Here is a 26,606-nt window from a genome sequence, read left to right as displayed (position 1 = left end):
AGGTTCCAAGATCTGGGCTTCAGCCTGGCCCAGCCTCAACTATTGTAGCCATTTGGGGAGTGAACCAGTGGATGGAAGATTCTCTCTCTCTTTCTCATATCAAAGTCATCCTTATTTCTCTCCTGTCAATTCAATATAAAATGAATTTAATTAGATCTAAAATATTTGCTTTTTGAAAGCCATGTTGAGGGTTGGTGTTATGGTGTAACAGAGTAAGTCGACACCTGCAACACCAACATCCCATATGGGTGCCGGTTCAAGCCCCGGCTGTTCTACTTCTGACCCAGCTCCCTGTTAATGCGCAAGGGAAAGCAGCAGAAGATGGCCCAGATGCTGGGGCCTCTGTACCCACATGGGAGACCTGGATGAAGCTCTGTCTCTTGGCTTCAGCCTGGCGCTGCCCTGGTTGTTGTGGCCGTATGGGAAGTGAACCAGTAGATGGAAGATATAGCTCTGTCTCCCCCCTCCCCCTGACTCTACCTTTCAAATAAATAAAATAAATCTTTTTTTAAAAGCCAAGTTGATTTCCAGTGCCTTAAGTTTAAGAAATTTAAACTATTAATTTATAAGGGAGATTTTTCTTATATTTGATGTCAAGACTTGAGAAATTAGAATAATGAATTGGAAATATCCCCACAGCTGAGAGAAAAAAGTCTTTAAGTGGAGGAAAATTTAAATATGAAAGTAATTTAAAACTCAATCATAACATGATACTTTGGGGAAATCTTTACTTGTAACTCGGTTTGTGTGTGTGTGTTTGCACGCCTGTGAGTGTCTCTGTACATGCTAATTTGATGTTTTGATGGTTTCCATATGGATCACTGGAAATCCATCATTTCAACCTTAGTTTGTATTTCAATAAATCAGAAAAAGCAATATAAAAAGAAGTTCCATTTTGTGTATCCTAGTCTTTTTTAAAAATAAAAATAGATTTTCTCAAGCATGAAACTTCATCCAGATATAGACTTCAATAGCAAGTCTAATGTAAGTTAAGTGTGTTCATAGCTGGAATAATAACAGGTAACAGTCTTACTGGAAAGTATGGTCATGTTCTTCAAGCAATAGCATTTAGAGAAATGAACTACAGTCATGTATAACTGGATCCACTAATAAGGAAGTACTGAAGAGAATCGCTCCACTTAATCGATCAGAGTCAACAAGGATTGTTCAGGTGTTTTTATTTCAGGTTATTTTGTAACACTCTCAGTCAAACCCTGCTCTATAGTCTTAGTTCTTTTCTTGTAGAGATTTGGTCTCCGACTGCTAAGTAATACCTTCTTGATTATCTGGGTTATGTGAAGCACAAAGAAAAAACACAGTCCTTTTGCTAAGTATTTATAGTTTTGTAAAAATCTATCTTTAGATAAGAATTTCTACAAAAACCAATGGTCTTGGAGGTCAGTTCTGTCTGAATTATTTGTACATTCCCCTTGGAGTTATAGAATAGGGACTCTTGCATCATTTTCCATATTTCTGTAGTACCTTCCATGTTCTCTGAGGGTAGGGATTTTGTTCTTTCTTACTCACTGCTGCACACTTGTGGCACATGGTAGAAACTCAGTACAGTTAGTTGAATGAATGAATTAACTGGGCATCACTGGACCCCTGTCCCAACAGTCATTCAGAATCTAGGCTGCTTGATGTGGGCTCAGAGCTGCCTAGAGGGAAGACTGTTAATGGATGGAAACTTCATTAAAAGAATAAGCTGTTCTACAGCCCAGAAGACAATATTTCTATTTTGAACAATTCATGCTCTAATACTGACCCCAGATGGCTACACATCTATTTGAAATTTCAGAAGACGAATTAATCTGTTAATGTTGCATTTTAAGACAAAAGCATAAACACCATGTGATACATCCTAGTCCATTAGAAAAATCCAAGAGATACTGTATTTTTCCATCTCATAATTACTCCACATAAGACATGTTGACATTGTTACCTATTCACACTGGGATGCTATTTTAATTGAACTACCAAGTATAGCTCTGAGAGCATGAATATGGTAAGGCAAGAAAGCAAATAAATGACAACAACTTAAGCAGAACGAGTAATGCTTTGATGAGGTTAAAATCCTTCACGTGAGCCTCTCTTTTGTTACTTTGTGGTGTGTTCATGGAGTCCCTCCCACAGCTACCAGTAGCTGCTGCACTCCTTCTCACGGAATGAAGCAGTGACAAAGAGGGGAAGAGTGTCTGACCCCAGACACCACCACCAGGAGACAGGGAGGCATTGTTGTGGAAAACCCGCTTGGCTCCTCTGGAGAGTGTGAATTTAAACACCAAACATTGCCCAAGTGTGTCCTCAATCACTCAGACGTCTCTCAGTGACTGCATTGCTATAGAAGTAAAGTCAGATACAAGAAGACGAGAGGACGAGTATGCACTGTAAATTATGGACATGGAGGGTTTTTGCAGCTGGTGTGAAGGAAGTTCTGTTTGGACTGTAAGAGAGCAGAGATTCTCATTGCTTGGAGGTTTGTACGTTTGCGAGGAGATGGAACGACAAACTACGCTGCAGAACTGGGCTCTGATGCTGAGAACAGCCCAGACATCGGAACTGCATTCGCCAAAGCCGTCCTTATCTCGTCCTCCCATGTACCCTGAGTCAAACTTAGAACACAGAGGCACGCTAGAGGGAACTCCACGGACCCCGGAATGATGTCACAATGTACACTGCCACTGAAATTCTGCCCAGCAACCAAGACAGCTCATTCAGAACTGACTTCAGCCTTTTGTAGACCCAATTCTGTAAAGCCTCTCTTTTGTTCTTGTTTAAAATGTAAACGGGGGCTGGCGCTGCGGTGTAGTGAGTAAAGCCACTGCCTGCAGTGCTGGCACCCCACATGGGCGCTGATTCAAGTCCCGGCTGCTCCACTTCTAATCCAGCTCTCCGCTGTGGTCTGGGAAAGCAGAAGATGGCCCAAGTGCTTGGGCCCCTGCACCTGCTTAGGAGACCCGGAAGAGGCTCCTGGCTCCTGGCTTCAGATCTGCACGGCTCCAGCCGCTGTGGCCATCTAAGAAGTGAACCAGCAGATGGATGGGAGATCTCTCTCCCTCTCTGCAACTCTGCCTTTCAAATAAATAAATCAATCTTTTAAAAAAATTAATGGAGTAGCTCTGGAAAATGTTGAATGAGGGCAATCAGAAGTGGAGAAGTGATGGCTGATACTGGAGGACAGAGCAGAAAAGGAAACAAGAGGCAGATGGAAAGGCTATCAACAGGCAGAGTGGAACAGGGACAAATGGCCTCATATGTGTTTCATACTACTGAAGCTGGTCACGTTTTGCAGCCTGCAAAACTAATTGGTGTGCATGTAATGATGCAACTGAGTTATCAAGAAAAATTCCTGGGTAAAATACACACGCTTGAGAAGAGAGATTTTGGAAAATTTTTACGTTTAGAGGAATTTCTTCTGCAGATTTATGTCAGAAATCAGCTTATGCAGAAATGAAAGTTTTAACGTATAAAGAGAAGCTTCTTGGCTCTTCGGAGCAGCAGGGCACAGTGCAGCAAGCACAAGCTTTGGAATCAGGCAGCCTGGTGATGTGTGGTATTGAATAAGTTTGATATGCTGTCTCATTTTCCTCTTATGAAAAATGGGCTTGACATGCCTACACGACCCGGGGTTGTAATGAAGTAATGGACACTGAATTAATTAGGTGATGTATTCTAAATATGTGACACAGAGGAAAAATTCAGTAGGCACTGATCATATTAGTGAGACAGCGAGTTCCCCATCGTGGCAAGTAAATGATGCGCTTCCAGTTTCTACTATGTGTCGTTAGGCCGCATCCTTGCTCTGTGCTCTTTAAGGCTATGAAATGGAAGACCTCTGGATCAGTAGAGAATCCATAACCATCTCTGGTACTTGTCTTACTACGGTAACTTGCACTGGCCTTTGGCTCTTCTGAAAGGTGGATGCTACATCAAACTAAGCAAGTATTTGTCAAACATAGTTATTTTTCAGAGTAGGTATTTTAAACATTATATAGGGGTACCTCAAAATGTTTGGAAAATGGAATTAAACGTTTAAGTTTATTTTGGTACAATAAAATTGTGGAATCCACACACAGTGTTTTCATCATATGTATTCTCCACAAATTTTCACTATGGTGGAAATGTAGAAATATCAAAATGATTTTTTAATTTGGCATAATAAATTCACCCAGAATTTATATTTTATGAACTTTCTAATATTCAACTATTTTTAAAAATTTTATTTTGCAGGCAGACAGATCTTCCAGGTAGTGGTTCATTACTCAATTGCCCGCAGAAACCTGGGTCACCCATATGGATGACAGGGACCCATATACTTAAGCCATCACCTCCAGCCTCCCAAGGTTCACATTAGCAGAGAGCTGGACTCAGAAGTGGAGCCAGGACCAAACCCAAGCACTCTGATGTGGGATATGTGTACGCCAAGTGTTGTCTTAACCAGTGCACCAAATGCCCACTCCTCAACTCTTTGACTTACAAAAACGACAAGTGCATGTGGATGAACCTAATCGTATTAAAGTAAAAGGTAATTTGTTCAATTCCTCATTTTATTTCTACAAGTGAGACCCAGAATACAAGGCTGTATCTTGTATTAAATATTTGTCAAATAGTTTCTATATGCTAATTATATAAAAAAGTTTTTCAGGGGAGGATATGAAGTTGTTAGCAGTGTTTGCTGACCTGATAAACTTACATTCAGACCCCACAGTTGACTTCTCCCATTCAGGAGTGATTCAAAGTTAAATTCCATGCAATTTGTCAGTGTCCGAGTAGGAGACTAATTTATGCCTCCTCGTTGATATTGTGTACATTTCCAAATTAACTCAGTCATAACAGTGCTTTCCTTATTTGTGGCTTTTTTTTTTTTTTTACTTTTCTAGGCTCTGAGAATTATTTCTCACCCTGTGTAACTAGCAAATTAATGGGACCTTTATTGAGTGTTGGGAAAACAGCTGAGCTACGGGCTTAACGCTGATGAAAACAGTTTTTCCTTGAATAAGCCCCCTTGATTTTATTTTGGCTTTAAAGATTTTCCTCTAGAAACATGAGGGTGCCTTGATGAATTTGCTAACTGTAGACTCTGATGTAGCAATTAATGAAGTACAGTTTTACTGATACCTTTAGAGATTCTTATGCCCCAAGGTCCATAGGAGTATGAAGAGCCACACCTTTCTGCTCTAAGAAGCCACTGCATCTAAACACAATCTTCTGCCTCTACTGGCTAATGGAAGAGATTCAGACTCATTAGCTAAATTAATTGTTTCATGTGGTTGGTCTTTAAAACGTTATAAACTGTAATGGAATTGCTGAGCTGAGAGCAGTTAATTGGATGTACTTCAAATATATTCTAACCAAACGCTGTATCTGGCATTCTTTATGATCACTTAAGAACTACCAAAAGAAAACTATTGATGAATCTCTGTGCCATCAGAAAAAATCTAGAACAGTTTAAAAATGTCTCCTATCTGTACGGTTGGTATCACTTCAGAATCTGAAAATCAGTGTGGATACCACCCCATCAGCATTATTCCAGGGACTCATATTCTTAGGGGAAAGTGAGGATTTGGAGTATATTCCTAGGTTGTTAAAGGCTGTAAGTCACAGAGGGAGGCAGAGAATGCATGTTCCCCAGGTCTAGAACCCATGTGTTAGATTAGGAGTTATAAGGAGTTGAAAGTTCAGATCCCTCAACAGGGTGGTGGCGTCTCTGAGAACGGTGGACATGACAGGAAGTCTTAGGATCAGAAAGAGAGTGAGGGCTGAGAATAGGGGAGTTCCTGAAAGCAAAATGCGTTTTAAAGGTGCCGTCACTTATCTTTACTGGTTGTTTCTACATGGCAATGTGAATCCAATAATGCCAGATACTGTGAATTTCATATAGATTGAAGTGCATTGAAACATGAAATAATCACATATCTAAATACTGATAACCAGAATTCAACTGGTATGCCCTGTGGATCAGATAAAATACATCTCTGTCTCTCAGGAAGTGACCAGTGGATTAGCTTCTAATACCCCCACACTTATATAAGTACTAACAAAAGTGGAGGATGTAGAAATGTTGTCCTTCATCAATATGTATGATCAATCAAAGGAAATGTTGTTTGAAAAGAAACTAGGGTATTTCATTAATCAGCAGATAGCAGGTGTCCACTGGGTTGCAGCATCATCTTCATTCTCGTGAATATTTAAAAAGACAGATGTATTTGCTGCTTTAGTTTACCAACAGGTTAGTTGAGAAGAACATTATTTCCTGATAGAGTTATATATCATGGTGAAGAGAATACTAGAGAAGAATCAAGGCTGTATTTAAGGAGTGGTTTTTACAAAAGCTGCAGGTAGACAAAGACTTTACAAGTTCCTTCCTGGTATGATATTATTTGTATTATCCAAAGAAGGAGGAGGGGTGACAGTAGATATGATAATGGGACAGTTTAATTATGTCATTATCTAAGATTGTTACTCTCAAATGGAAATACTATGTTTGACAAAGCTGAGATCAAAATTTCGTACAGAGAAAGGGTGGGAGACGAAGGTGGAGAAACACAGATGCCATGAAGCAATCTGGGGATTCCTGAGGGGCAGGAAGAGCAACGGAGAGAAGCCTGGAGCACCATGTGGCATTTCGCTACTCCAGAAGTACCAGCATCTGTTCCGTGGATAAAGCAAAGGGCAAGGAGTGAGGGCCCATTTCTATCTGTGGCACTGCTAGCTGTGGGATCCAGAGGAACGGCATCACATCTTGGCACTTGGGCCACCCCAGATGATAAAAAGAGACAACGCATACCCCAGGAGCAGTTTGTGCATCATTTCTGATGTCCATAAACCACTCGCAGTTTTTAAAAGTCAAGACTACCATGAAAGCAGGCAATGCTGTTCTCTTTCTCCAAAACTCACCGAATCCACAAAGGGGGCAATGGCGAGGCAGCAGTCAGAGCTCACTGGAAAGCTCTCGCTTGCTGTTCATCTGCTCATTCCGGAACCCATCGTGTTTCTTTCCAAGCAATGTTCTTTCTAGCCACCTTAGCTTTGCATTTAATTTAAGTGAAAAAGCAGCCCCAGGCTGACTCACTATTTAAACTGTGATTGCCACGCTCTCCTTTGAAAACTGAGGCATGTGTATATGCAAGGCATCCATGTGTGTTAGGCAAAGAGAAGAGCTGTGTTCTGGCTTCAGCCATCAAGCGTGAGTTACATTGTCCTTGTATGTGTCCTTTACAAGTTGGTCTTTTGTAGCTTTGGGTGAGATGCTAGCTTTGTATCTGATTAACAGTCTCACTGCTATTATTCAGAACAGCAACACAAATGAATTTGAAGACAAATTTAGACAAAACAATGCATCTCTCGCTTACAGTATAGTGCATGATATGGAAAAGTATCCCCCCCACACCTATTGGAATTAATATAAAACATGAAAGCATCCTCAAAATAAAAGTGAACATAAAAAACAGTCCAAACCTTATAGAAGAAATCATTCTCTTATCATTATCACGTAAAGCCTGACTTTCAAGAAATTAGAGTTCATGTTTAATTTATCATCTAACCTTCTTGGGAATGGACCTGAGTAAGCGCAATATCCTCACCAATTGCATGACATTGAATTTTAAGCATATTTTGCATATACACAGGTACTGCAGAAAGTTCATGGAAAAACAGAATTAAAAGACAAAAAATTTTGAATCCACGCAGTTTTTCACAATACTAATTTTCTGTGAGGTTTCTGAGAACTCCTTATCTATCTCTCTATCTATCTATCTACATTTCCTTACGTGTACTTATGGTAGGGGACCCAAACAGGGAGATAAGTTTGGGCTCGTGGTCTGGAAACCACGCCCACCCTAACCACCTACCTGATCTCACCTGTATCCGCCCACCAGCCAATTAGACTACATAGCCACGCCCCTGTTGGAAGAGAATAAATCTGCAGTGCTCTGAGCCCGCCCCCCATTTTCTGTGGCTGCTCCTGGCCCTTCTTCTGCCTGTGGGGCTCCCCACCCTCCACGCTGTGAGCCCCTGGCCTGACCCCCCGAGATTTGGGTATGCAGCTTCCCCTTTAATTTTTCTGACCCACTCTCCCTTAATAAAGATTTCCCACATTTTTGAAATCAATCCTGAACTTTACCATGTTGCCAGGCTCGTTTGTGCCTGAGCTTAGAATTCTTCTCTAAGCTTAACACAAAGAACCCTAAATATTAAATGCTGACTTAAGCTAGCTGATACGATTCATGCCCATTGTTGAACATGATAAATAAATCTAAGGCCCTGGAATACACAACATGGGGAAGGAGGGATTCTCTGCAAAGACTTGGCTCGTTTTGCACACTGAGCCGAGCACGGGACACGTACACTTCCTGGATGCTGCAGTCTTGGGAGAACGGAAGGATCTTTAGAGAAGCCCGCGTTGCACGTTCTCGCCCCCACACCAACTCCAACAGACACCATACCTTGCGCAGGGGTTTGAGCTTGGTCTCCATTATGAAGTCGTACTTGCAGAGCTCACAGCAGCGCGTGTCTGAGCTCTTGATCCACTGGTGGAGGCAGGACTGGTGCACGAAGCGCAGGGTCCCGGTGCAGCGGCACGGCGTGATGAGTGGGCTCTCCTCATCCCCTTCGCAGTGACAGATCCTGCGGGAGGACACAGCAGCCGGTGTAAGATCTCCCAGAGAACGTTGCTCACCAGGGGACTTGCACACTGGCATAGCCCAGGCTACCCTGGAAACTGCAACCCAAGACTCACAGCAGGTGGGCGGGTCACCCCGAGCTGGGTGCTGCAGTCCCTGATCAATACCAACTCCCTTCCACTTGCATGGTCACCGCTGGCCTCAGTCGAGGTTTAAGTCACTAGAGAATGGCATGTCAAAACTGCACCGTCAGCTCATCCTCACCGAAGCCAGCCTTAAGAGCTACAAGCCAAGCTTAATCTATTTAGCAGGTCACTGTGGCTGTGTGTAGGCTATCACATATGAAAGTTGTGACTTCTAAGTAGTCTAAGAAATGTTGCAGTCTGATAACTTCTCACTGTTATTTTGATGTCAGTTTATATGGCCATGGTGTGTAATTTAGTAAATATGATATCTAATCAGGCGGAAGAATTCTGAAATCTTTTAAGGGGGTGGCCAAAGAGTGAAGTCTCAGCCTGAAAATAATACGATTTTCTTAGAAAGATGAACATCTAGTTGGTGGCTATAAATAGTACACACTGTTGATAATAAAGTTACAAAACTCATGGGTCATGTACAATCCAAGTACAGTAAATTCTATTGTTTGCACATGCTAATTACTACATCTACCAGTGAATTCAGAGTTCAACAAGTTTCTAAATTACTATGAATCCACTTCATAGATTGACAGCTCATGAAATCTTCATTATTCAGATTTTTAATAACAACTTATTTTTCTCTTTGGATGAGATAAGACTTTGCTAACTTCAGGTCATAAATTCAAATCTCAGCCCTTCAATAATTCTAATGATCTAACCAGCTCCTGGAAGTTGTTAATAAACTGAATTAGAACTATTGCTTTAAATCTGTTGGAAATATGAATGCTAACATTTTTAAGTTTTTTAAAAAATCCACATAATTCCCTTTTTTTTTAGCTGAGTCATGGTTGCAAGCTGGAAAGATGGTATAAATTACTGCTGCACTCTTTCCTTTTAAGTGTATAAAAAAGTGTGAGGTTTAAAAGGAAGATTTTTAAAAAGATTTATATAAATAATCAACTACGTCCCAGGGGAAATGCAATGGCTGCTAGGACTGTTAGTGCAGTAAGATTCAGGAATTGAAACCCAACGCCTCCTAACCTCAAAATAAAGAAGTATGACAGAAAGCACAAGTATTTTTAATCCATTTCTGAAGTAAAAATAAAGTAAGCCAAGGGAACACCGACTTCTCAAGTACTGGGGTGGGCATCCTCCCCCGACTGCATTGGTGGATGTAGCAAATGGTGGATGTGGCACACATTCAAAAGGTCAATGTGGGGAGGGAAATCTAAAAACGGCTGGGAATAGTTTCTCTCTCTAAACCTAGGCAGCAAGCACTGGTTTGTTATATTGTGTCACACTTGTTGTCCATGTAGCATTGCTTCACAGGTGCCCACTGGATGCCAAAAACAATGGATTTCAGCCAACGAAACAGGACTCACCGTGAATGCAGCCAATGAAGTAAATCTGAGTGTTTACATTTGCAATATTTGTTGTTAGCCATTGAAGTGTACTGAGTTACAGAGGATAAGAGCCTGACAGTTTTTAAAGTGCTTGGATCTCTTTTCCTCCACACACAGATACTCTCTTCCACCAGGGATCAGCAACCCAGGGCCCAATTCTGCCTACTGAATGCTTGTATACATAAAGTTTTATTGGAACACAGCATCATCCATTGGTTTATATCTTGTTTGGAATTGAATCTGATTTATAACAGTAGGGTTGACCAGTTACTGCAGAGACAATTTGGCTGCCAACACTAAAATATGAGGGGATTTCAAGAGCTCATGGAAAATAGAATTAAAAGATAAGTTTATTTGGGGACAAAAATTTTTGACATCCAGGCTCATATTTATTATCCTTTTCAGAGGATGTTTTTGGACCCTTCTCTTACCCTAGGCATGATGAAGTGGAGTTAAGGACAATGGATTAGTATTATCAACAGTAACAAAAACAAGTTTTACTCAAGAAATCCTCCAATGTCTTCAAGTAACATAAAATTGAAGGAAAGGTTGCATAGAGAAACACACAATAAAAACTAAAGCCCCTCTTGGCCTGACATTAAAGACGTCTGCTTCCAGGGACAAAACTTCTCATTTGAAAAAGAGAAATCTGCAGTCATTGCCATCTGATAATTCATCACTAAAAAGAGATTGTCAAATATTTTACAGCTACCAAAAAGATTTCAAGGCTCTGACTTTTTAACTGACACGAAGAAGGCAATTTATGTCCAAGAAGCTTCAGAGAAAAACCCAGCTGATCCCTGAGTTCAAACTGACCTGGAGTACCACTGTAGTCCAACTTCCCATGTCTTACAGAGCCCTCTGCTACCTGACGCATCAGCAGCAGCAATATCACTTCTCATAAAACTAAGGTTATTTCCTTCAGGGAAAATAAGAATCCTAGCTCTTTTTCATTTCCATTCCCCATGATTTATTTTACATGTTTTTGGTATTTTGAACTTTCTCTAAATTATCCAGCTCAAGTTGGACCCCAAGAGTCTTTTTCCAATCATGTTGAGATTGTTCTACAAGAAATTAAGAGCTAAATATCAACTTCAAAGATGTGCTAGAAATAAAAGAGAATGTGATATTGCCATAAAAAAGAATTAAATGATTCTTAAATCAATATATTTTAAACAAATCACAATTGCTGATTATATATGAAAACATACTAATGGAAACATCAAAATGCTTTACCCAATAGAATAATTGTAAAGAAAAAGTGATTTCAATAATGCAATAAATTGCACTTTAAAATATTCATAATTTTGATGCATTTTTATCTGTTGGGAAAACAAGGTTTAAGCCTTGAGTGATTCTATAAAATCATCGGTTATCCACATTGATGTCAGACACCTAGTGACAAGAACAAACTGAACTTAAAGATTTTATTGGTATTTTAGTATTTGAGCAGTCTGCTTGCAGTCTAATTAGCATATGTTGAGATTTTCACCATTTATGACTTGAATGAACTGGTATTTCCACATAATTTCTAGCTTTCTATGAATAGCAGACCACAAGATGATCTGTAGAAAATTAAATTTTAGATTTTTTTGCTTAACTTGACTTCATGTTTGTGTTTTAAGAAAAATTTTTACTTTTTGAGAGGGGGGGTCTTATTTGTCTTAAATGATATTTATTCTTTACCATGCCTACTACTCTGCCAAGGCTTCTTGGATCTGGCAGAATATTTTTTTCTGCGTACTTTTTTTTAAAAAATAATTCATCACTAAGATCATCCTCTTTGTGAGGGTTATAGTGATTCTGTAACTTTGGAATGTTTATTCATTCATTATTTCATTTGCTCAAGTTTTCTTGGTTTTTGCCTTATGCAAAGAAAATGAGACAATAAGTGGGTGAATGGAGAGGCAGAGAAATGAGCCTGGAGGCAAGTTCATTTGGACAACGATGCAACCACCTGGATAATGGGAGCCTGGACGGATGTGGTGACATGGGGGAGGAGACCAGAAACTCACCTGGAGCCTCTGTAGGGGCTCTGAGGCCCAGCTGGTGGCAACGCACACTGGCAACACATCTGACTCCAACAGGCAGGCCCTGCCTGCGGCCTGTACACGGCATCTCAGGTTGGGCTTCTCGATTCTTGTCTCTCCTAGCCCATGCTGTTTTTGTCTCTTTTGGCTTATCTTTCTAACACTGTCTCCTCACTTGTCTATGGCTGTTTTCTCCATACTCTTCTCTAACTAAACAATCTTGAAGCACAGTAATTATGGCTATTGTTGCATTTGTATTGGTTTAATTTGGATGTTAATCCTATTCAAAACTCATCATGCTTTGGAGTTTGGCACTCATTCTCAGATCTCATTTTACTAAGCGAAAAATGATGACAAGTATGTTCAGCAGAATCTATATTGAAACATATTAAGCAGTAGGGTGAGGAATTCATGCTCAAGTTGATGAGTGAAGAGATATGAGGTTCTTCAGAAAGTTCATGGAGAGTGGGGTTAAACCATAATGCGAAGGGATCAGTGTCATGGCATGGCAGGGTAAGCTGCCCTGTGATGCAGGCATTCCTTACCGGGGCACCAGTTTGAATTCCATCTGTTCTTCTGATCCAGCTCCCAGCTCATGTGCCTGGGAAAGCCACAGACGGTGGCCTGAGTACTTGGGTTCTGCCAGCCATGTGGGAGACTCGGGTGGAGTTTCCAGCTCTTGACTTCGTGTTGGCCCAACCCCAGCCATTGTGACCATTTGGGGAAGTGAACCAGAGGATGGAAGATCTCTTTCCCTCTCTGTCTCTTCCTCTCTCTCTGTCACTGTGGCTTTCAAATAAATAAAATACATCTTTTAAAATTAAAAGATAATGTGTAGGAACCGGCATTTTGTCCAGCAGTGAAGACATGAGTTAGATGCCCATGTCCAGTACTGGAGTACCTGGCTTAATACCTGGCTCTGGGTCTCCATCCAGCTTTCTGCTAATGCGTACTCTTGGAGGGAGCAGGTGATAGCTCATGTACTTGAGACTCCGGCACTTTGAACCTCAGGCCACCCATGTTGGAGCTCCAGCTTCAGCTTGGCTCAGCTCCAGCTGTTGCTGGTATTTGGGGAGTGAACCTGTGAAAAGGAGGGCTATCTCTCCCTGTCTCTCTTAAATATGAACTTAATTTTAAAGAGATAATGTGTGATTTCTGTGAACTTTCTGAAAACCCTCATATAATCACTCTCCTTTTTGAGAAATACAGTAGAGCAGTGAAAATACAGAAAGCTACAACAAGTTTTATTTTTGTTTTCAATGGGAAAAAACCTGAACTTGTTCATAAGCAGAAGTGAAGGTTTTACAGAGGGGTAGCTGTTCAAAAAATCACAGGCAATAGGACGTCCAACTGTCAAAAGAACATCCTTGAGAGGTCAAGAAAATAGGGTACAGGAGGATCTTTGGAGGAGTGAAAGATGACTACATGATGTGGAGGGGCACCAATACTTTTTCTCTAAACAAAAAGAAAACGAGGACAATAAGAGGTGAAGCTGAGGAAATTGCAACAGCTGGGGCTGGAGCATCTTAATATCTTTTGAGATATAGGAGACAACATGTGTGCTAAACAGAGGGACGAAGGCATGGGTTAAGGTCTTCCAGAGGTTGTAAATAATTAGAAAAAGCCACTTGGTGAGTATGATGGGAAATTAACCAAGCTCGAACATACAAATTGTGGAGCAGCCATGGGTTCCCCGGTGAGATGAGACAGCATGGATTTATTATAGTCAAGACCATCAGCACTGCACTGTGACTTGGTAGGATCCAGTAGTCAGAGAGCGGGCCTACAGGGGGTAGCACACTCTCGCAGTCCTGCAGTCACTGGGGCAGAAATAGGAAGTGCAACCAAGGGACGGATTCCTGCACATCAGAAAATACAACGCACAGGCACCTGGCCATGGGATCTAGTTCTGAGCAGGAAGGCAAGTGAAACCACCTCGCGGCTGACATGTTATGGGAAGAGGGTGGCTCTGAGAGACTCAAGGTCACCATGATTGTGAAGGACTTCTGTTCAAAGTGGGAGGAAGTGGGATGGCAACTGCGTATGGGTAGACTGCTCCATAAGGGTATGTTAGCCATTTGAGGTATCTGAATCCCTAGATCAGTCATAGTACAGACATGTCTTAAAGAAAGCTGGCTGAAGGAGTATATTTGTGTCATCGCAGTGTAAGTTTGGAATGCAATTCAGTTTCACTTTTCTCTGCACTGAGGAGCTTCAGAAGTTTACAGAGTTGGTTTTCTCCATGTGTAAAACCTTGTATAGCTATTTTGAGGCTCAGATAACACAAGATACCCTTATCTGTGCAAAGTCTAAACACTATCCCACAGTAAGATCTTACTGTCAGTATGTAAATAATAAAATCAACAGAAATTGCTGCAAGGGACTATAAATGCAAGACACTGTGTTTTTATAAAAGTAACTCAATTTTCCAAGCCTGCATTAACACTGCCAGGACTCTGTCATATTTTACCTCAAAGGATTCTGATGTAGGAACAAGAGATTCTAAGCTATCAACATCCTCCCTCGTCGAGTCTAAAGATCTTTTCTAATTCTTCACCCTTCCTGATGTCGTATTATTGACTAACCATCCCTGCTTGAAACATCTTCCCTTTAGGCTTATGAGACACTGCTCTATCCATTCTTATGGTTGGAGAAAGTGGAGTTAGAAGGACATACGAAGTGATTGTCGGAGCTGGGATACCGACTGCTTATAGTGGACAGACCCAAAATGTATGAGTTCTGGGCATGGAAGGTCAGAGATGATAACGGAATAAAACAGAATCCAACGTTTCCAATACTGTGGCTGAGACTCTTCTGTCATATTTCAAGACCGTAAGTCATAAAGGCCACCCTTTAAGGTATGAATATAGTCATCATTTGTCCACAAACAAAATGAAATACTAATTACCACACTTTACAGCTAAGAGGAGGAAAAAGGCATGGCAGCTGTCTTCAAATATGTGAACATCTGCTGTGTGAGAGAGCCACTGGTTCTGGTCATCTTGCCATTACTCCATTATGTGAACACCTGCTGTGTGAGAGAGCCACTGGTTCTGGTCACCTTCCCATTACTCCATTATGAGTAGGCGTCGAAAGGAATGAGTATTCACGAAGTATAAGGAAATGAACATAAGCAGAGCTCCCCAAAGGTGAAAGGGCTGCCCCAGGGGAATGTGGATTTCCTCACTGGAAGTGCTCAAGAACAGCTGGGGATTATTTGATGCCATAAAAGTACTCCAGCAAAGAAACTTCAGCCACGTGACCCTGAACTTCTTTTCCAAGGCTGGAATCCCTCTGCTGTCTCTTTCCCATGGAACTGTCCTCCTCGCCGCTCTCATTTCTTTGTTAGCATTTCTCCTCTGCTTATTTGGAAAGATTTGAATGTGATACTTTTGATTTTTCTCCTCCCTACACTATCCACCTCAGTGAGGCCAACTTCACAGTCCTTCCCTTACAAGTTATTTAATTTTTTTAACTGACATAAAATATTTGTTCTCACTTATAGGGTACATTATTATAATTCAATATATTCTATAACTTATAATGGCAATCAGGACAATTAGTGTTTCTATCTCTCTATATCTCCAGTGGTTTTGAATTGCCAACCTATATACAAATGATAATTTTTAAAAATGATTTATTTATTTTAAAGTCAGAGTTACAGAAAGGGATGGGGAGAGACAGAGAGATCTTCCATCTGCTGGTTCACTCTCCAGATGGCCACAACAGCCAGCACTAGGTCAGGCCAAAGCCAGGAAGCCAGGAGCTTCTTCCAGGTCTCCCACATGGGTGCAGGGGCCCAAACACTTGGGCCATCCTTCACTGCATTTCCCAGGCCATTAGCAGGGAGCTGGATCAGAAGTGGAGCAGCTGGGACATGAACTGATACCCATACCGGAGGCTGGCATTGCAGATGGTGGCTTTATCCACTAAGACAAAATGCCGGCCCCACAGATTATCTTTAAAACTTTACTTCTTCTATTAAAAAGTAGTATTAGAACCTGTAGTGACTCAGACCCTCTTCAAAATATTGCCGCTCCTTAAGCACTCTAACACCGGGGCCGGCACTGTGGCCTCGTGGGTAAAGCCGCTGCCTGCAGTGCCAGCTTCCCATATGGGTGCTGGTTCGAGTCCCGGCTGCTTCACTTCCCATCCAGCTCTCTGCTATGGCCTTGGAAAGCAGTAGAAGATGGCCGAAGCCCTTGGGCCCCTGCACCCACGTGGGAGACCCAGAGGAGGCTCTTGGCTTCAGATCTGTGCAGCTCCAGCCGTTGCGGCCAACTGGGGAGTGAACCAGTGGATGGAAAACCAATCTCTCTCTCTGCCTCTCCTCCTCTTTCAAATTAATAAATAAATATTTTTTTTTAAAAAAAGAACTCTAGCACCAATCAAATAAAAGCCAAATTGCTTCACCTGGTTTTTGTATGACCTTCCATAGTTTGGATTTGCTCTATGTTTCTACCATATTTCCCGCTAATCCCTCACATGCATGCATAGTAGCCTGGTACCGAGTTTAAGAGCTGATAAGTTGTGGGTTTTGCCACAGGTAAGTTACTGTTGTGAAACAGCTCGATTCCCGTCAGCCTACAGGACAGCTTGGAGGTCCTGGGTCGGGCAGTAACCCCAGTTGACTCACAACCGCCATCACATTCTGCATGTGCCATGATGTGGAAAATGTTGGGAAGTGCTGATGTGGTTGTTCAAAGTACCATCAGCATTAGATGCAGAGTTCTTCCTACCATTGCATGTTAAATTATTTAATCTTTTGTGTTTCAAGTTTCTTATTAGCAAAAATGGGCAGACAGCAATGTCTACTTCATAGACTGTTAATGAGGATTAAATTAACCAAGCAATTAATAAATGTTAAGTAGCATTGTTTTCAGTGAATGGTCAGATGGTTATTTTCTTCTGCCTATTGTGTTCGCTATGTTAAGAGCTGCCTCTGGAAATTTCCTCTACTATGATCTGATGTCTGTATATCCTCCTAGCGAGATAACACTTCAGCTACATTTAGGACCCATCTGTGCAAGAACTGCTAGTTTTTCTTTTCCATGATTCTTTGAATTCTTGAGTTGCCACTGTTCTAAAAGCCTATACCACACATATTCATTCTTTGCTATTCATTGTGGTAGCCATGCAAATTCTGGCATTATGAACTGAATAAATTCATAGTTATAATTTGGGGGGCAGGGCATTTTTATGTATTTGTATTGGTATTAAGAGTAATTGAAGTGACTAAAGCATCAAGAAGCCTGGGTAAAGATGGCAAAGCACTAGATCATCAACAGGCTGGGAATGCAACACCTTAGCTTCTACTTAAACATGCACGGAGCAGAGACAGAAGAGTTGCATTAGTGAAATGATTTAGCAGTTCTCAGAAGTTGTTCTCATATGCTTTGTTTATGTTTCGGGAAAATTCACTTATAGTGAAAGTGAGAAATGTGTAATCCTTTTATATAACATGCACTCTTTCATTTGCATTTGAGGAACTAAACCAAGGTGCAACAATTTTATACCGTATGTTAGCAGCAGAGGAAGTCAAGAAAACTGGTATGCAGAAGAAAGGAGAAGTAGCTCTTAACAAGCACAGAGGCAGATGGACATACTTAATACCGGTCTTACTGACAGCTGTTTCCAGCTACTCACGGACACAGAGCCATCAGATAGTTTTGGAATTAAAACAAAAAGACCTTTCAGTCAGATTTCCACAATTTGACTGACAAAGATGATGCTAAGTATTTTAAACAACTATTCAGCCTGCAATTTAAAATATCTTGAAAGCTCTAATTAAGATACAATTATGACAAAGAATTAAAGTCTTTCATAAACAGCTAATATATATTTTTAATATATATTTTGAATCTATGGGCAATCTTTTAACATCTACAGATGAGGGGTGGATTTTCATACATAATTTTTTTTTAAAAGTGTTTCTCAAAGGAATAGTTTCAACCCAAAAAAGCTGCTACAGAGCATGACTTCCTGAGTTCAATTTCATGCCCTAATTTGTCACCACTGACCTGGTCAAAATCGCAGACCATCTGCGCCAGAGCTGGTCAACAGCAAAGACAATGACATAGCTATGTCCCTGGCTCCCAACTCCCTTCCTGGAGCCAATTCAAAGTTTCAACTAGCCAGCTGCATTTTCTTCCCACCAGATAGGATACTAAAGGAGAGCGGTATAGAGAAGGAGATAATGATCACCTTGCCATGGTAATAACAGAAGCAGAGAAGGCCAAGTCTTGCTTGTACTCATAGATACTGAATTCTGCAGTGGGTTGGTAGGATACTATCGTAACTTCTCTTCTTGGGTCTTTTGCCTCTGGAGATAGTTCCATGCCATTGATATTAGGAGTGTGAACATTAGGATAGAGGATTCTCATTGAGATTCTTTTGTTTCCATCTAGTGCAATTTTTCAGTCTTAGTAGGATAAGCCTTCTTTGAGGACTTCCTGAGAAGTCTCTATGGCCTGATGGAGCAAAACAGATTCCTCCAATCCCATGTTGGCTGGTGTGGCACTAGGAGGCCCAACCCTGAGTGTGCCCAGCAGAATAGATCTGCCACATTAATCCTAGGGTCAACTCAGACTGTCCAGAAGTATTTTTTTTTTTAATTAATTGTAAGGTGGACAAATTTCATGTGTGTCATATATACAGATTTAGGACAACAGTGATCGTTCCCACCCTACCCTCCTTCCTGCCCACACTCCCACTCTCCCTTCTCCTTCCTTTCTTATTTTAATTTTTACAATGAATTACTTTCATTTGTTTTCTGTTCATAAGATTGCCTCTGGGCTGGTGCTGTGACACAGTAGGCTAAGACTCAACCTGTAGTGTACACATCCCATATGGGTGCCAGTTCTAGTCCCAGGTGCTCCTCTTCCAATCCAGCTCTCTGCTTATGGCCTAGGGAAGCAGTGGAAGATCAGCCAAGTGCTTGGGATTCTGCACCCATGTGGAAGACCTGGAAGAAGCTCCTAGCTCTTAGCATCGAATCATCTCAGCTTCGGCTGTTGCTGTCACTTGGGGAATGAATCAGCAGCTGGAAGACTTATATGTCTCGCCCTCTGTAATTCTACCTCTTAAATAAATTTAAAAAATCTTAAAAAAATATTAACCCTACTCTAAGTAAAGAATTCAACAAATAGTAACTAGAAATTAACACTACTTTTCAACAGTAGAGACAAGGGCTATAAATAATTAACTAATCTCAAAATGTCAATTTTCCTCATATACATTACATTTTTTTGTACTTTATTAGTTACCATAGATCAGGCAAAACATAAAGTATTTGTGTTTTGGGGACTGGCTCATTTCACAAAGTATAATGGTTTCCAGTTGCATCCATTTTGTTGCAAAAGACAGGATTTCATTCCTTTTACAGCTGAGTAGTATCTCACACTATGTGTGTGTGTGTGTGTGTGTATGTGTGTATGATAATTTCTTTATCCAGTCATCACTTGATGGACACTGGGTTGACTCCATATCTTATTTACTATGAACTGAGCTGTAACAAACATGGGGATACAGATCACTCTTTCATATGTTAATTTCATTTCCTTTGAGTAAATTCCCAGAAGTAGGATTGCTGAGTCATATGTTAGACCTATATTTAGATTTCTGAGGTACCTCCATACTGTTTTCCACAGTGGCTGCACAGTTTGCATTCCCACAAGCAGTGGCTTAGGGTACTTTTTCCCCACATCCTTGCCAGCATTTCTTGTCTGTTGATTTCTGTAAGAGAGCCATTTTAAATGGGGTGAGGTACAACCTCACTGTGGTTTTGATTTGCATTTCTCTGATGGCTAATGATCCTGAGCATTTTTTCGTGTGTCTGTTGGCCATTTGAATTTCCTCTTTTGAAAACTACCTGTTCAAGTCCTTTGTCCAAATTCTCTAAGTCAATAGACAGTAAAATCTACCTTGTGTTTTTCAGGATGATCCCTTACCCATTAACCACTGCCTTGCCCTATCCCCCTTCTGTTGGTGAGCTCAGGCCATAATTCATTTCTAGGTAAAGGATATGATTTTCCCAATGGCATTTCTCTCTCCAGATCCTAACTTATAATTTTGGAGACATTTAGATGAGCAATATATAATAAATATTGAATGAGTAACCTAATTTTATGATTTCCTCTACATATTCACACATGCTGTAAACATTCATTTTATGTCGGCTTTGAGATCTTTCTGGGTTTGTTTGTAAGACTGACAAAATTAAACTAGAGATATTTCTAAGCAGGCATTCATAACATTACCAAAGTATTTTTTTTATTACCTGTATGCACTGAAATGAAAAGCAGAAACAAAAGGACCGATCTTACAAAATCCTTTGGCCTTACTTGTAGATACAATTAGATTTAGAATGAGGCTTTTGTACATACATAATAACAGAGTTACCAGGAAAATTAGCCACCTATAATTTTCTTTTCTGCATGTGGCAGAAATTCTTAGTTGGAGCTGATTTTGTGGTAGTTTTTTTTTTTCTCGATTTGCTAAGTGTTTGGATTCTTTTAACCTCATCTTTAACCATGACTTCCTTCCAATTTTGTCCACTCCCTTATCTTACCTAACTGAGCACTACATCAAAGGAAATCTCAAGTTGTCATGGATAATTGACAAAGCAGGCACTTTATTTACAGATAACTAAGACTGCATTGAATGAAAAGTACTCCTCTGCATACGAATTCTACACATGCAAATAAGTGTCTTGGAAAAATACCAATGTTTTAAGGCAGTTCCAGCCACTTTGAATGAAGAAGGATCACTGTGTTTGCTAATCTATTCATTCGTTCAGTTCACTTATTTATTTATTTATAGTCATTCTGTCAATGAATAATTTGTTACATATATACTGTGCGTGAAGTTTTACAAAGTTGAGAAGATTCTAGTCTTTGCCCTTTGGGGAACTTAATACTGTGGCAATTTATACCTTACACAATCGAACAACAAGTCAAAGTCCAAGTTACAGTGTGTTGTGTGCTTTGTGCTGTGATCAATGGAAAGATCATATAAATGCTGCAGGGGCGGTGGAATGGAAGATGTGGTATATAAACTGGAGTCAAAGCCTGAGTAGGATTTTGGTAGATGGAGAGCGATATTGTTACAGTACTTGAGGTACAGAAGATATGGCAGTGAACGCTTAGCAGTGGGATGGAGAGGGTCATCTGTAACAGTAGGGGCCTAATTCAAAAGGAATGCAAAAGTTTGCATAGAATTATAACTGGATGTCATGCTAAAAAATAAAGTAAGATTAAAGTTTTGTGTTTCTTTCACCCAGTTCCCACATTTGTGTTTGTACACACACACACACACACAGTCACACATGAGCTTTAACTATACTCAATTGCCGTGGGAACCTATTCAAAACGTGGAAACACATATCCACCAGCTTTCAACAAGATAAAGAAAATATGGATTATTCATGTAGTAAATAATAGCCTTCAAAAAGAAGGACATTCAATGATTTGCAACATGGTTGGGCGCTTAGTGGATGAACCTCAGGGAAATTATGCTAAGGGAAGCACCCTGTGTATATGAGGTGCATAAAGTCATCAAACACAGAGAAGTAGAGGAGAATGGTGCTTATCAGAAGCTGAAGGGTAGAGGAGAAGGGGCACTGGTATGAAACAGGTATAATTTTCAGTAGTGCAAGATAAAACAACTCTAGAGATCTGCTGTATAACCTTGTGCCTATAGTAAACAGTAAATACTATACTGTATACTGAAACCTTGTTATACTGAGTGAAATAAGCCAGTCCCGAAAAAGACAGATATCATATGCTTTCTCTGATACGGAGTAACTAATAGAGTACCTACAATGTAATATATTGGAGAGAAATAGACATTTTGAGATTTGATGATTGTTTACAGCCCTTGTATCTTCTGTCACAGAGCAGTGTTTTTTTTTGTTTTTTTTTTTGTTTGTTTGTTTGTTTTTGTTTTTGTTTTTTTTTTCTTTATACTATCTGTTGAACTCTTGTCTTAGTGTAGGGTTAACCTTGCAATCATTAAGCACATTGAAAGTAGATCTTTGAAAATTTAAGAGTGTGAATGGGAGAGGGAGGAGGAGGAAGGGTTGGTGCATAGTAGGGAGGGAAGGAGAGAGGGAGGGAGAGAGGAAGGGAAGTACCACCAATCTGTATATATGAAATACATGAAACTTGTATAACTTAAATAAAATTTTTAAAAAGGATGACAAATTTCATGTTAAGTATTCCAATCACAATAAAAATCAAGTTTTTGTCCAGTAAAAATAGTAAGATTATTAGAAAGATTAATCTGGCAATGCCATCTCAGAGTAAAAAGAAAAAGGAGAGATTATTATCCTATAAAAGTTGATGATAACGAGAACAGAAACTAGTATAATAGTGTAAGAAAGGCAACAGAACAGAGAGAGATTCTGAAAGTAACTTTGGTGGCACTTAGGCATCACTTTGAGAAAAGGACATTGAGGATTAGCCGTGGGAGAATGCGACTCAAGGATAGACTCAAGTGACTTTGCAGTTTAATTAAAGCTCCTTGGAACAGCTGCTCAAGATTAATCTATTTACAGGGCATCTGAGCATTTGTTCGTCACCGCAGTTACCACTTGAACACCAGAATGCTCGTATTTGATTTTTGACTTAGCTACCCTGTATGGGGAAATCAACTTGGGAAGCAGTCCCAAACTTTTTTAGTGATATATTAGAGATATTTCAATCAACAACTATCATATTCGATAGTCTTCCAAATAAAAGTAGAATTACAAATAGCAATTACTTCCAACTAATGACATTTGGGAGTAGCAGTAGAATTACATGTATTTAAGTAGTAATATGGTTATTTTCTTCCTTTTTAAGAAAAGATTTATTTATTTGAAAGAATGAGAGAGGGAGAGACTGAGATGGAAGTCTTTTCTCTGCTATCACTCTCCAAATGCCTGCAATGGCTGGGGTTGGGCTTAATCAAAGCCAGGAGCCAGGAACTCCACCTGAGTCTCCTATATGCATGGCAGGGACTCAAGCACTTGGGCATCATCTGCTGCCTCCTAGAGATTTTAGCAGGAAGCTGGATTGGAAGAGGTGTAGCCTGGACTTGAACCAAGCACTGTGATTGGGATATCAGCATCCCAAGCTATGGCTTAACTCACTGTATCAAAAATCCTGTCCCCCTTTCTTCTTTCTAATTTACATTTTCCTGGGGTGTAGGGAGTACAGAATGATTCTTATATCATTCGATTATCCTGACTCTCAAATAGGACAGAAAATATAATTTTTTGGAAACAAATAAAAATGCCTTAAAAAAGTAAAATCACAAAAGTCCATTCAGAATTCTACCAGAGGGGCCAGTATGTGGCAGCATCCGTATCGCAGTGCCACTTCAAGTCCAGGTTACTCTGCTTCTGATCCAGCTTCCAGCTAATGTGCCTGGGAAGGCAGCAGAGGATGGCCCAAGTACCTGGGCTCCTGAGTGCCATGTGGGAGACCAGGGTAGAGTTTCTGGCTCCTATCTTTCCCTCTTTCTCTGTTACTCTACCAAATCAATGAATCAACCACTCTAAGAATTCTGATAGAATAGAAATTACATTAGATGAAAACATGATTTTTTTCATAAGTTCATCTTTTAAAAAAGATTTATTTATTTATTTGCAAGTCAGAATGGCAGAAAGGGAATGATAGAGAGAGATCTTCCATCCACTAGTTTACTCCCCAGATGGCTGCAATGGCCAGGGCTGGGCCAGGTCGAAGCCAGGAGCCAGGGACTTCATCTGGATCTCCCATGTGGGTATCAGGGCTCAAACAATTGGGCTGTCTTCTGCTGCTTTTCCAAGACTATCAACAGGAAGCTAGATTGGAAGTGCAGCACCTGGGACATGAATTGGTGCCCATATAGGACGCTGTCATAGGTGGTGGCTTAACCCTCTACACTACAACACTGGCCCTGGGCCCCAAAGTTCCCATTTTTAAAAGATTATGTATATGGGGGCTGGCATTGTGACACAGTGGGTTAAGCAGCTGCCTGCGATGCTGGCATCCCATATCATAGCATCGGTTCAAGCCCAGGCTGCTCGACTTCCTATCCGGCTCCCTGCTAAGGAGCCTGGGAAGGCAGCAGAAGATGGCCCAAGTGGTTGGGCCCCTGCCACCCACACTTCAGAACCAGATGGAGCTCTGGATTCCTGGCATCAGCCTGGCCCATCCTGGCTGCTGCAACCATCGGGGGAGTGAACCAGCAGAAGAAAAATCTTTCTCTCTCATGCCTCTGCCTCTTCCCATGCTCTCTGTCACTCTGCCTTTCAAATACATAAAATCAAAAAAACTTTTAAAAAGGTATACACATACACACACACACACATACATACATATATAGACTTTATTTCTTGTCTGCAATGGACATAACTGAAAACAGTATTATCCAAATTTAAAATTTTGAATCATAGAAAAAAGACTAGAAGGAAATATATCAAAACCTAAACATTCTAGTGATTTTCAAGCTAGGTAATTAGGTTTAAAGCAAACAGTTTTATATTTTAAATTTTCTTGATAGTAACTACCATCTGTTGTAACCATCAGTAAAATATTAAACAACACCAAAGACTTGGACATATTTCCAATTCTACTTCTTTTTTCTCATTCTCTGTAAGTTAACGAAGTCATGAGTAGATTGGATCTACATATGCGAAATTCTGAAAAGTGCTTTGGTTTATCATCAGCAAATGCTCAAATGCTGGCCTGTTTCCTTCTTTCCCAGCACCAGGGCAATTTTTGTGACATGCTAGTTATGTGATAACCAAAGAATTTTCACGTAGTGTCATTTATGTTTTAATAGATACATAAACTCGCTGCTGTAGGTTCTATGCCTGGGAGTTCCCATTTTATAACCCAATAAGCTTATGGATTGTAACAGCAGAAAGATGTTAAGAGGAGTTTGTCCATTCCTCTCCTAGGCCTCCAATAGTTCAGGGACAGCGATTTTTGTATTACCTGAATATTTATTATCTAACATATTTTCTACCAGTCGTGGTGCACACCTATGTTGTATGCAAGTGCGCATATTCAGACAGGCCATTTAGGTATAAGAGGTTCTGCTGCAGGTTCTCAGAAGACAAAAGCAACTCTTCCAGTATTCGCTAGGTGAAGGGATATCTTCAACTACAGCATTAGCGTTAGCATCAGCACTTCCAGTGGCCTGCATTTGTGGGTTTGTTTGAAGTTTGTCAACAATGCTTTTCCTTCATCTTCTCTCTTTTTTAAATTATGTTTTAACCTTTCTACCATTTGGCCAGAACACATCACCATGCAATAATCTAAATGATAAATCAGTATCTTTTCCCCTTTACACTCAATAGGAATGAACTGCATTAATGGTATCTATAAGATAAAATCACTTAGTATCTCACTTCCCTGTTAAGTTTGCCTTTCTGTTAGGTGTCTGAAACAGCTGTCTTTGTTGGAAGATAGAAACAATAAAAATTTAAAAATACAGAATGTGAACACGGGTTTAAAGAAGGGCAGAAATTTTTTAGTTTTTTACCCACAAACTACAAAAGTGAAAAATGCAACAAGAAGCGAGTTACAAATATTGCATTTTATCTCACATCATGATTAGTTCTTATTTAGCTTTAGTTTCTGGTTATTTACAGCTGATATGTGATATGAAGCAACAGCCAATTCCCTGGAGTTTTGAGGTGATGTAAAAAACACCTATTTTTAATGCAAAGAAAAGAGAAAAGCTAAAATTCTTACTGAATGTGTTAACTAGAACACTTAGGCAAAAGAAAAAAATATATAAGACAAACAAATAGGCAGAGAGGAAGTCATATTATGCCTGTTTGCAGATGATATGATTCTATATTTAGAAAAACCCAAAGATTCCACAGAAACACTGTTGGAACTGATAAACAAATTCATGAGGTTGGCAGGATACAAAATCAACATATAAAATCAGAAGCATTTCAATACACCAATAATGAACTTTTTATTTATCTGAAAGGCAGAGTGAGAGAGGGAGATCTTGCATCTGCTAGTTCATTCCCCAAATGGCCACAATGGCTGAGGCTAGTCCAGGGTGAATCCAGGATCCAGGAACTCTGTCCTGGTCTCCCAAGCGCTTGCACCATCCTCTGCTGCTTTCCCAGGCACATTAGAAGGGAGCTGGATGGGAAGCAGAGAAGCCAGGACTCCAACTGTAACTGATACGGGATGCTGGTGTTGCAAGCTGCAGCTGAATCTGCTGCTTCACAATGCTGGCTCCATAAGACCTGATCTTAGAGACATTGAAAACACGGCTATGATAACTAGGACAGAATGGTACCAGCAGGAAAGCCAGTCCACTGACCAATGATACAGGATGCATCTACAGATAACCAACACTCGACAAAGGCAAAAATGAGAGTGGAACTTGATCTCTAACTCTTTTTTAATATTTATATTT

General features: G+C 40.3%; 1 protein-coding gene across 13 annotated transcripts in view; it reads right to left on the bottom strand.

Annotated features, from left to right (window-relative positions):
- The window catches only part of MARCHF1 (membrane associated ring-CH-type finger 1), a 1,003,118-nt gene that overhangs the window by 47,905 nt on the left and 928,607 nt on the right, over positions 1-26,606 (bottom strand). For all 13 annotated transcript variants that reach the window (XM_070047277.1, XM_051831701.2, XM_051831697.2 and 10 more), the window contains one exon: positions 8,445-8,625. In XM_070047277.1, coding sequence (XP_069903378.1) covers positions 8,445-8,625 — 181 coding nt within the window. The remainder of the gene's footprint in view (positions 1-8,444; positions 8,626-26,606) is intronic.

Source organism: Oryctolagus cuniculus, chromosome 8, assembly GCF_964237555.1.
Source record: "Oryctolagus cuniculus chromosome 8, mOryCun1.1, whole genome shotgun sequence".
Classification (NCBI taxonomy): domain Eukaryota; kingdom Metazoa; phylum Chordata; class Mammalia; order Lagomorpha; family Leporidae; genus Oryctolagus; species Oryctolagus cuniculus.
Note: the sequence above shows the minus strand (reverse complement) of the source record. Positions and strands in the feature narration are given on the sequence as shown.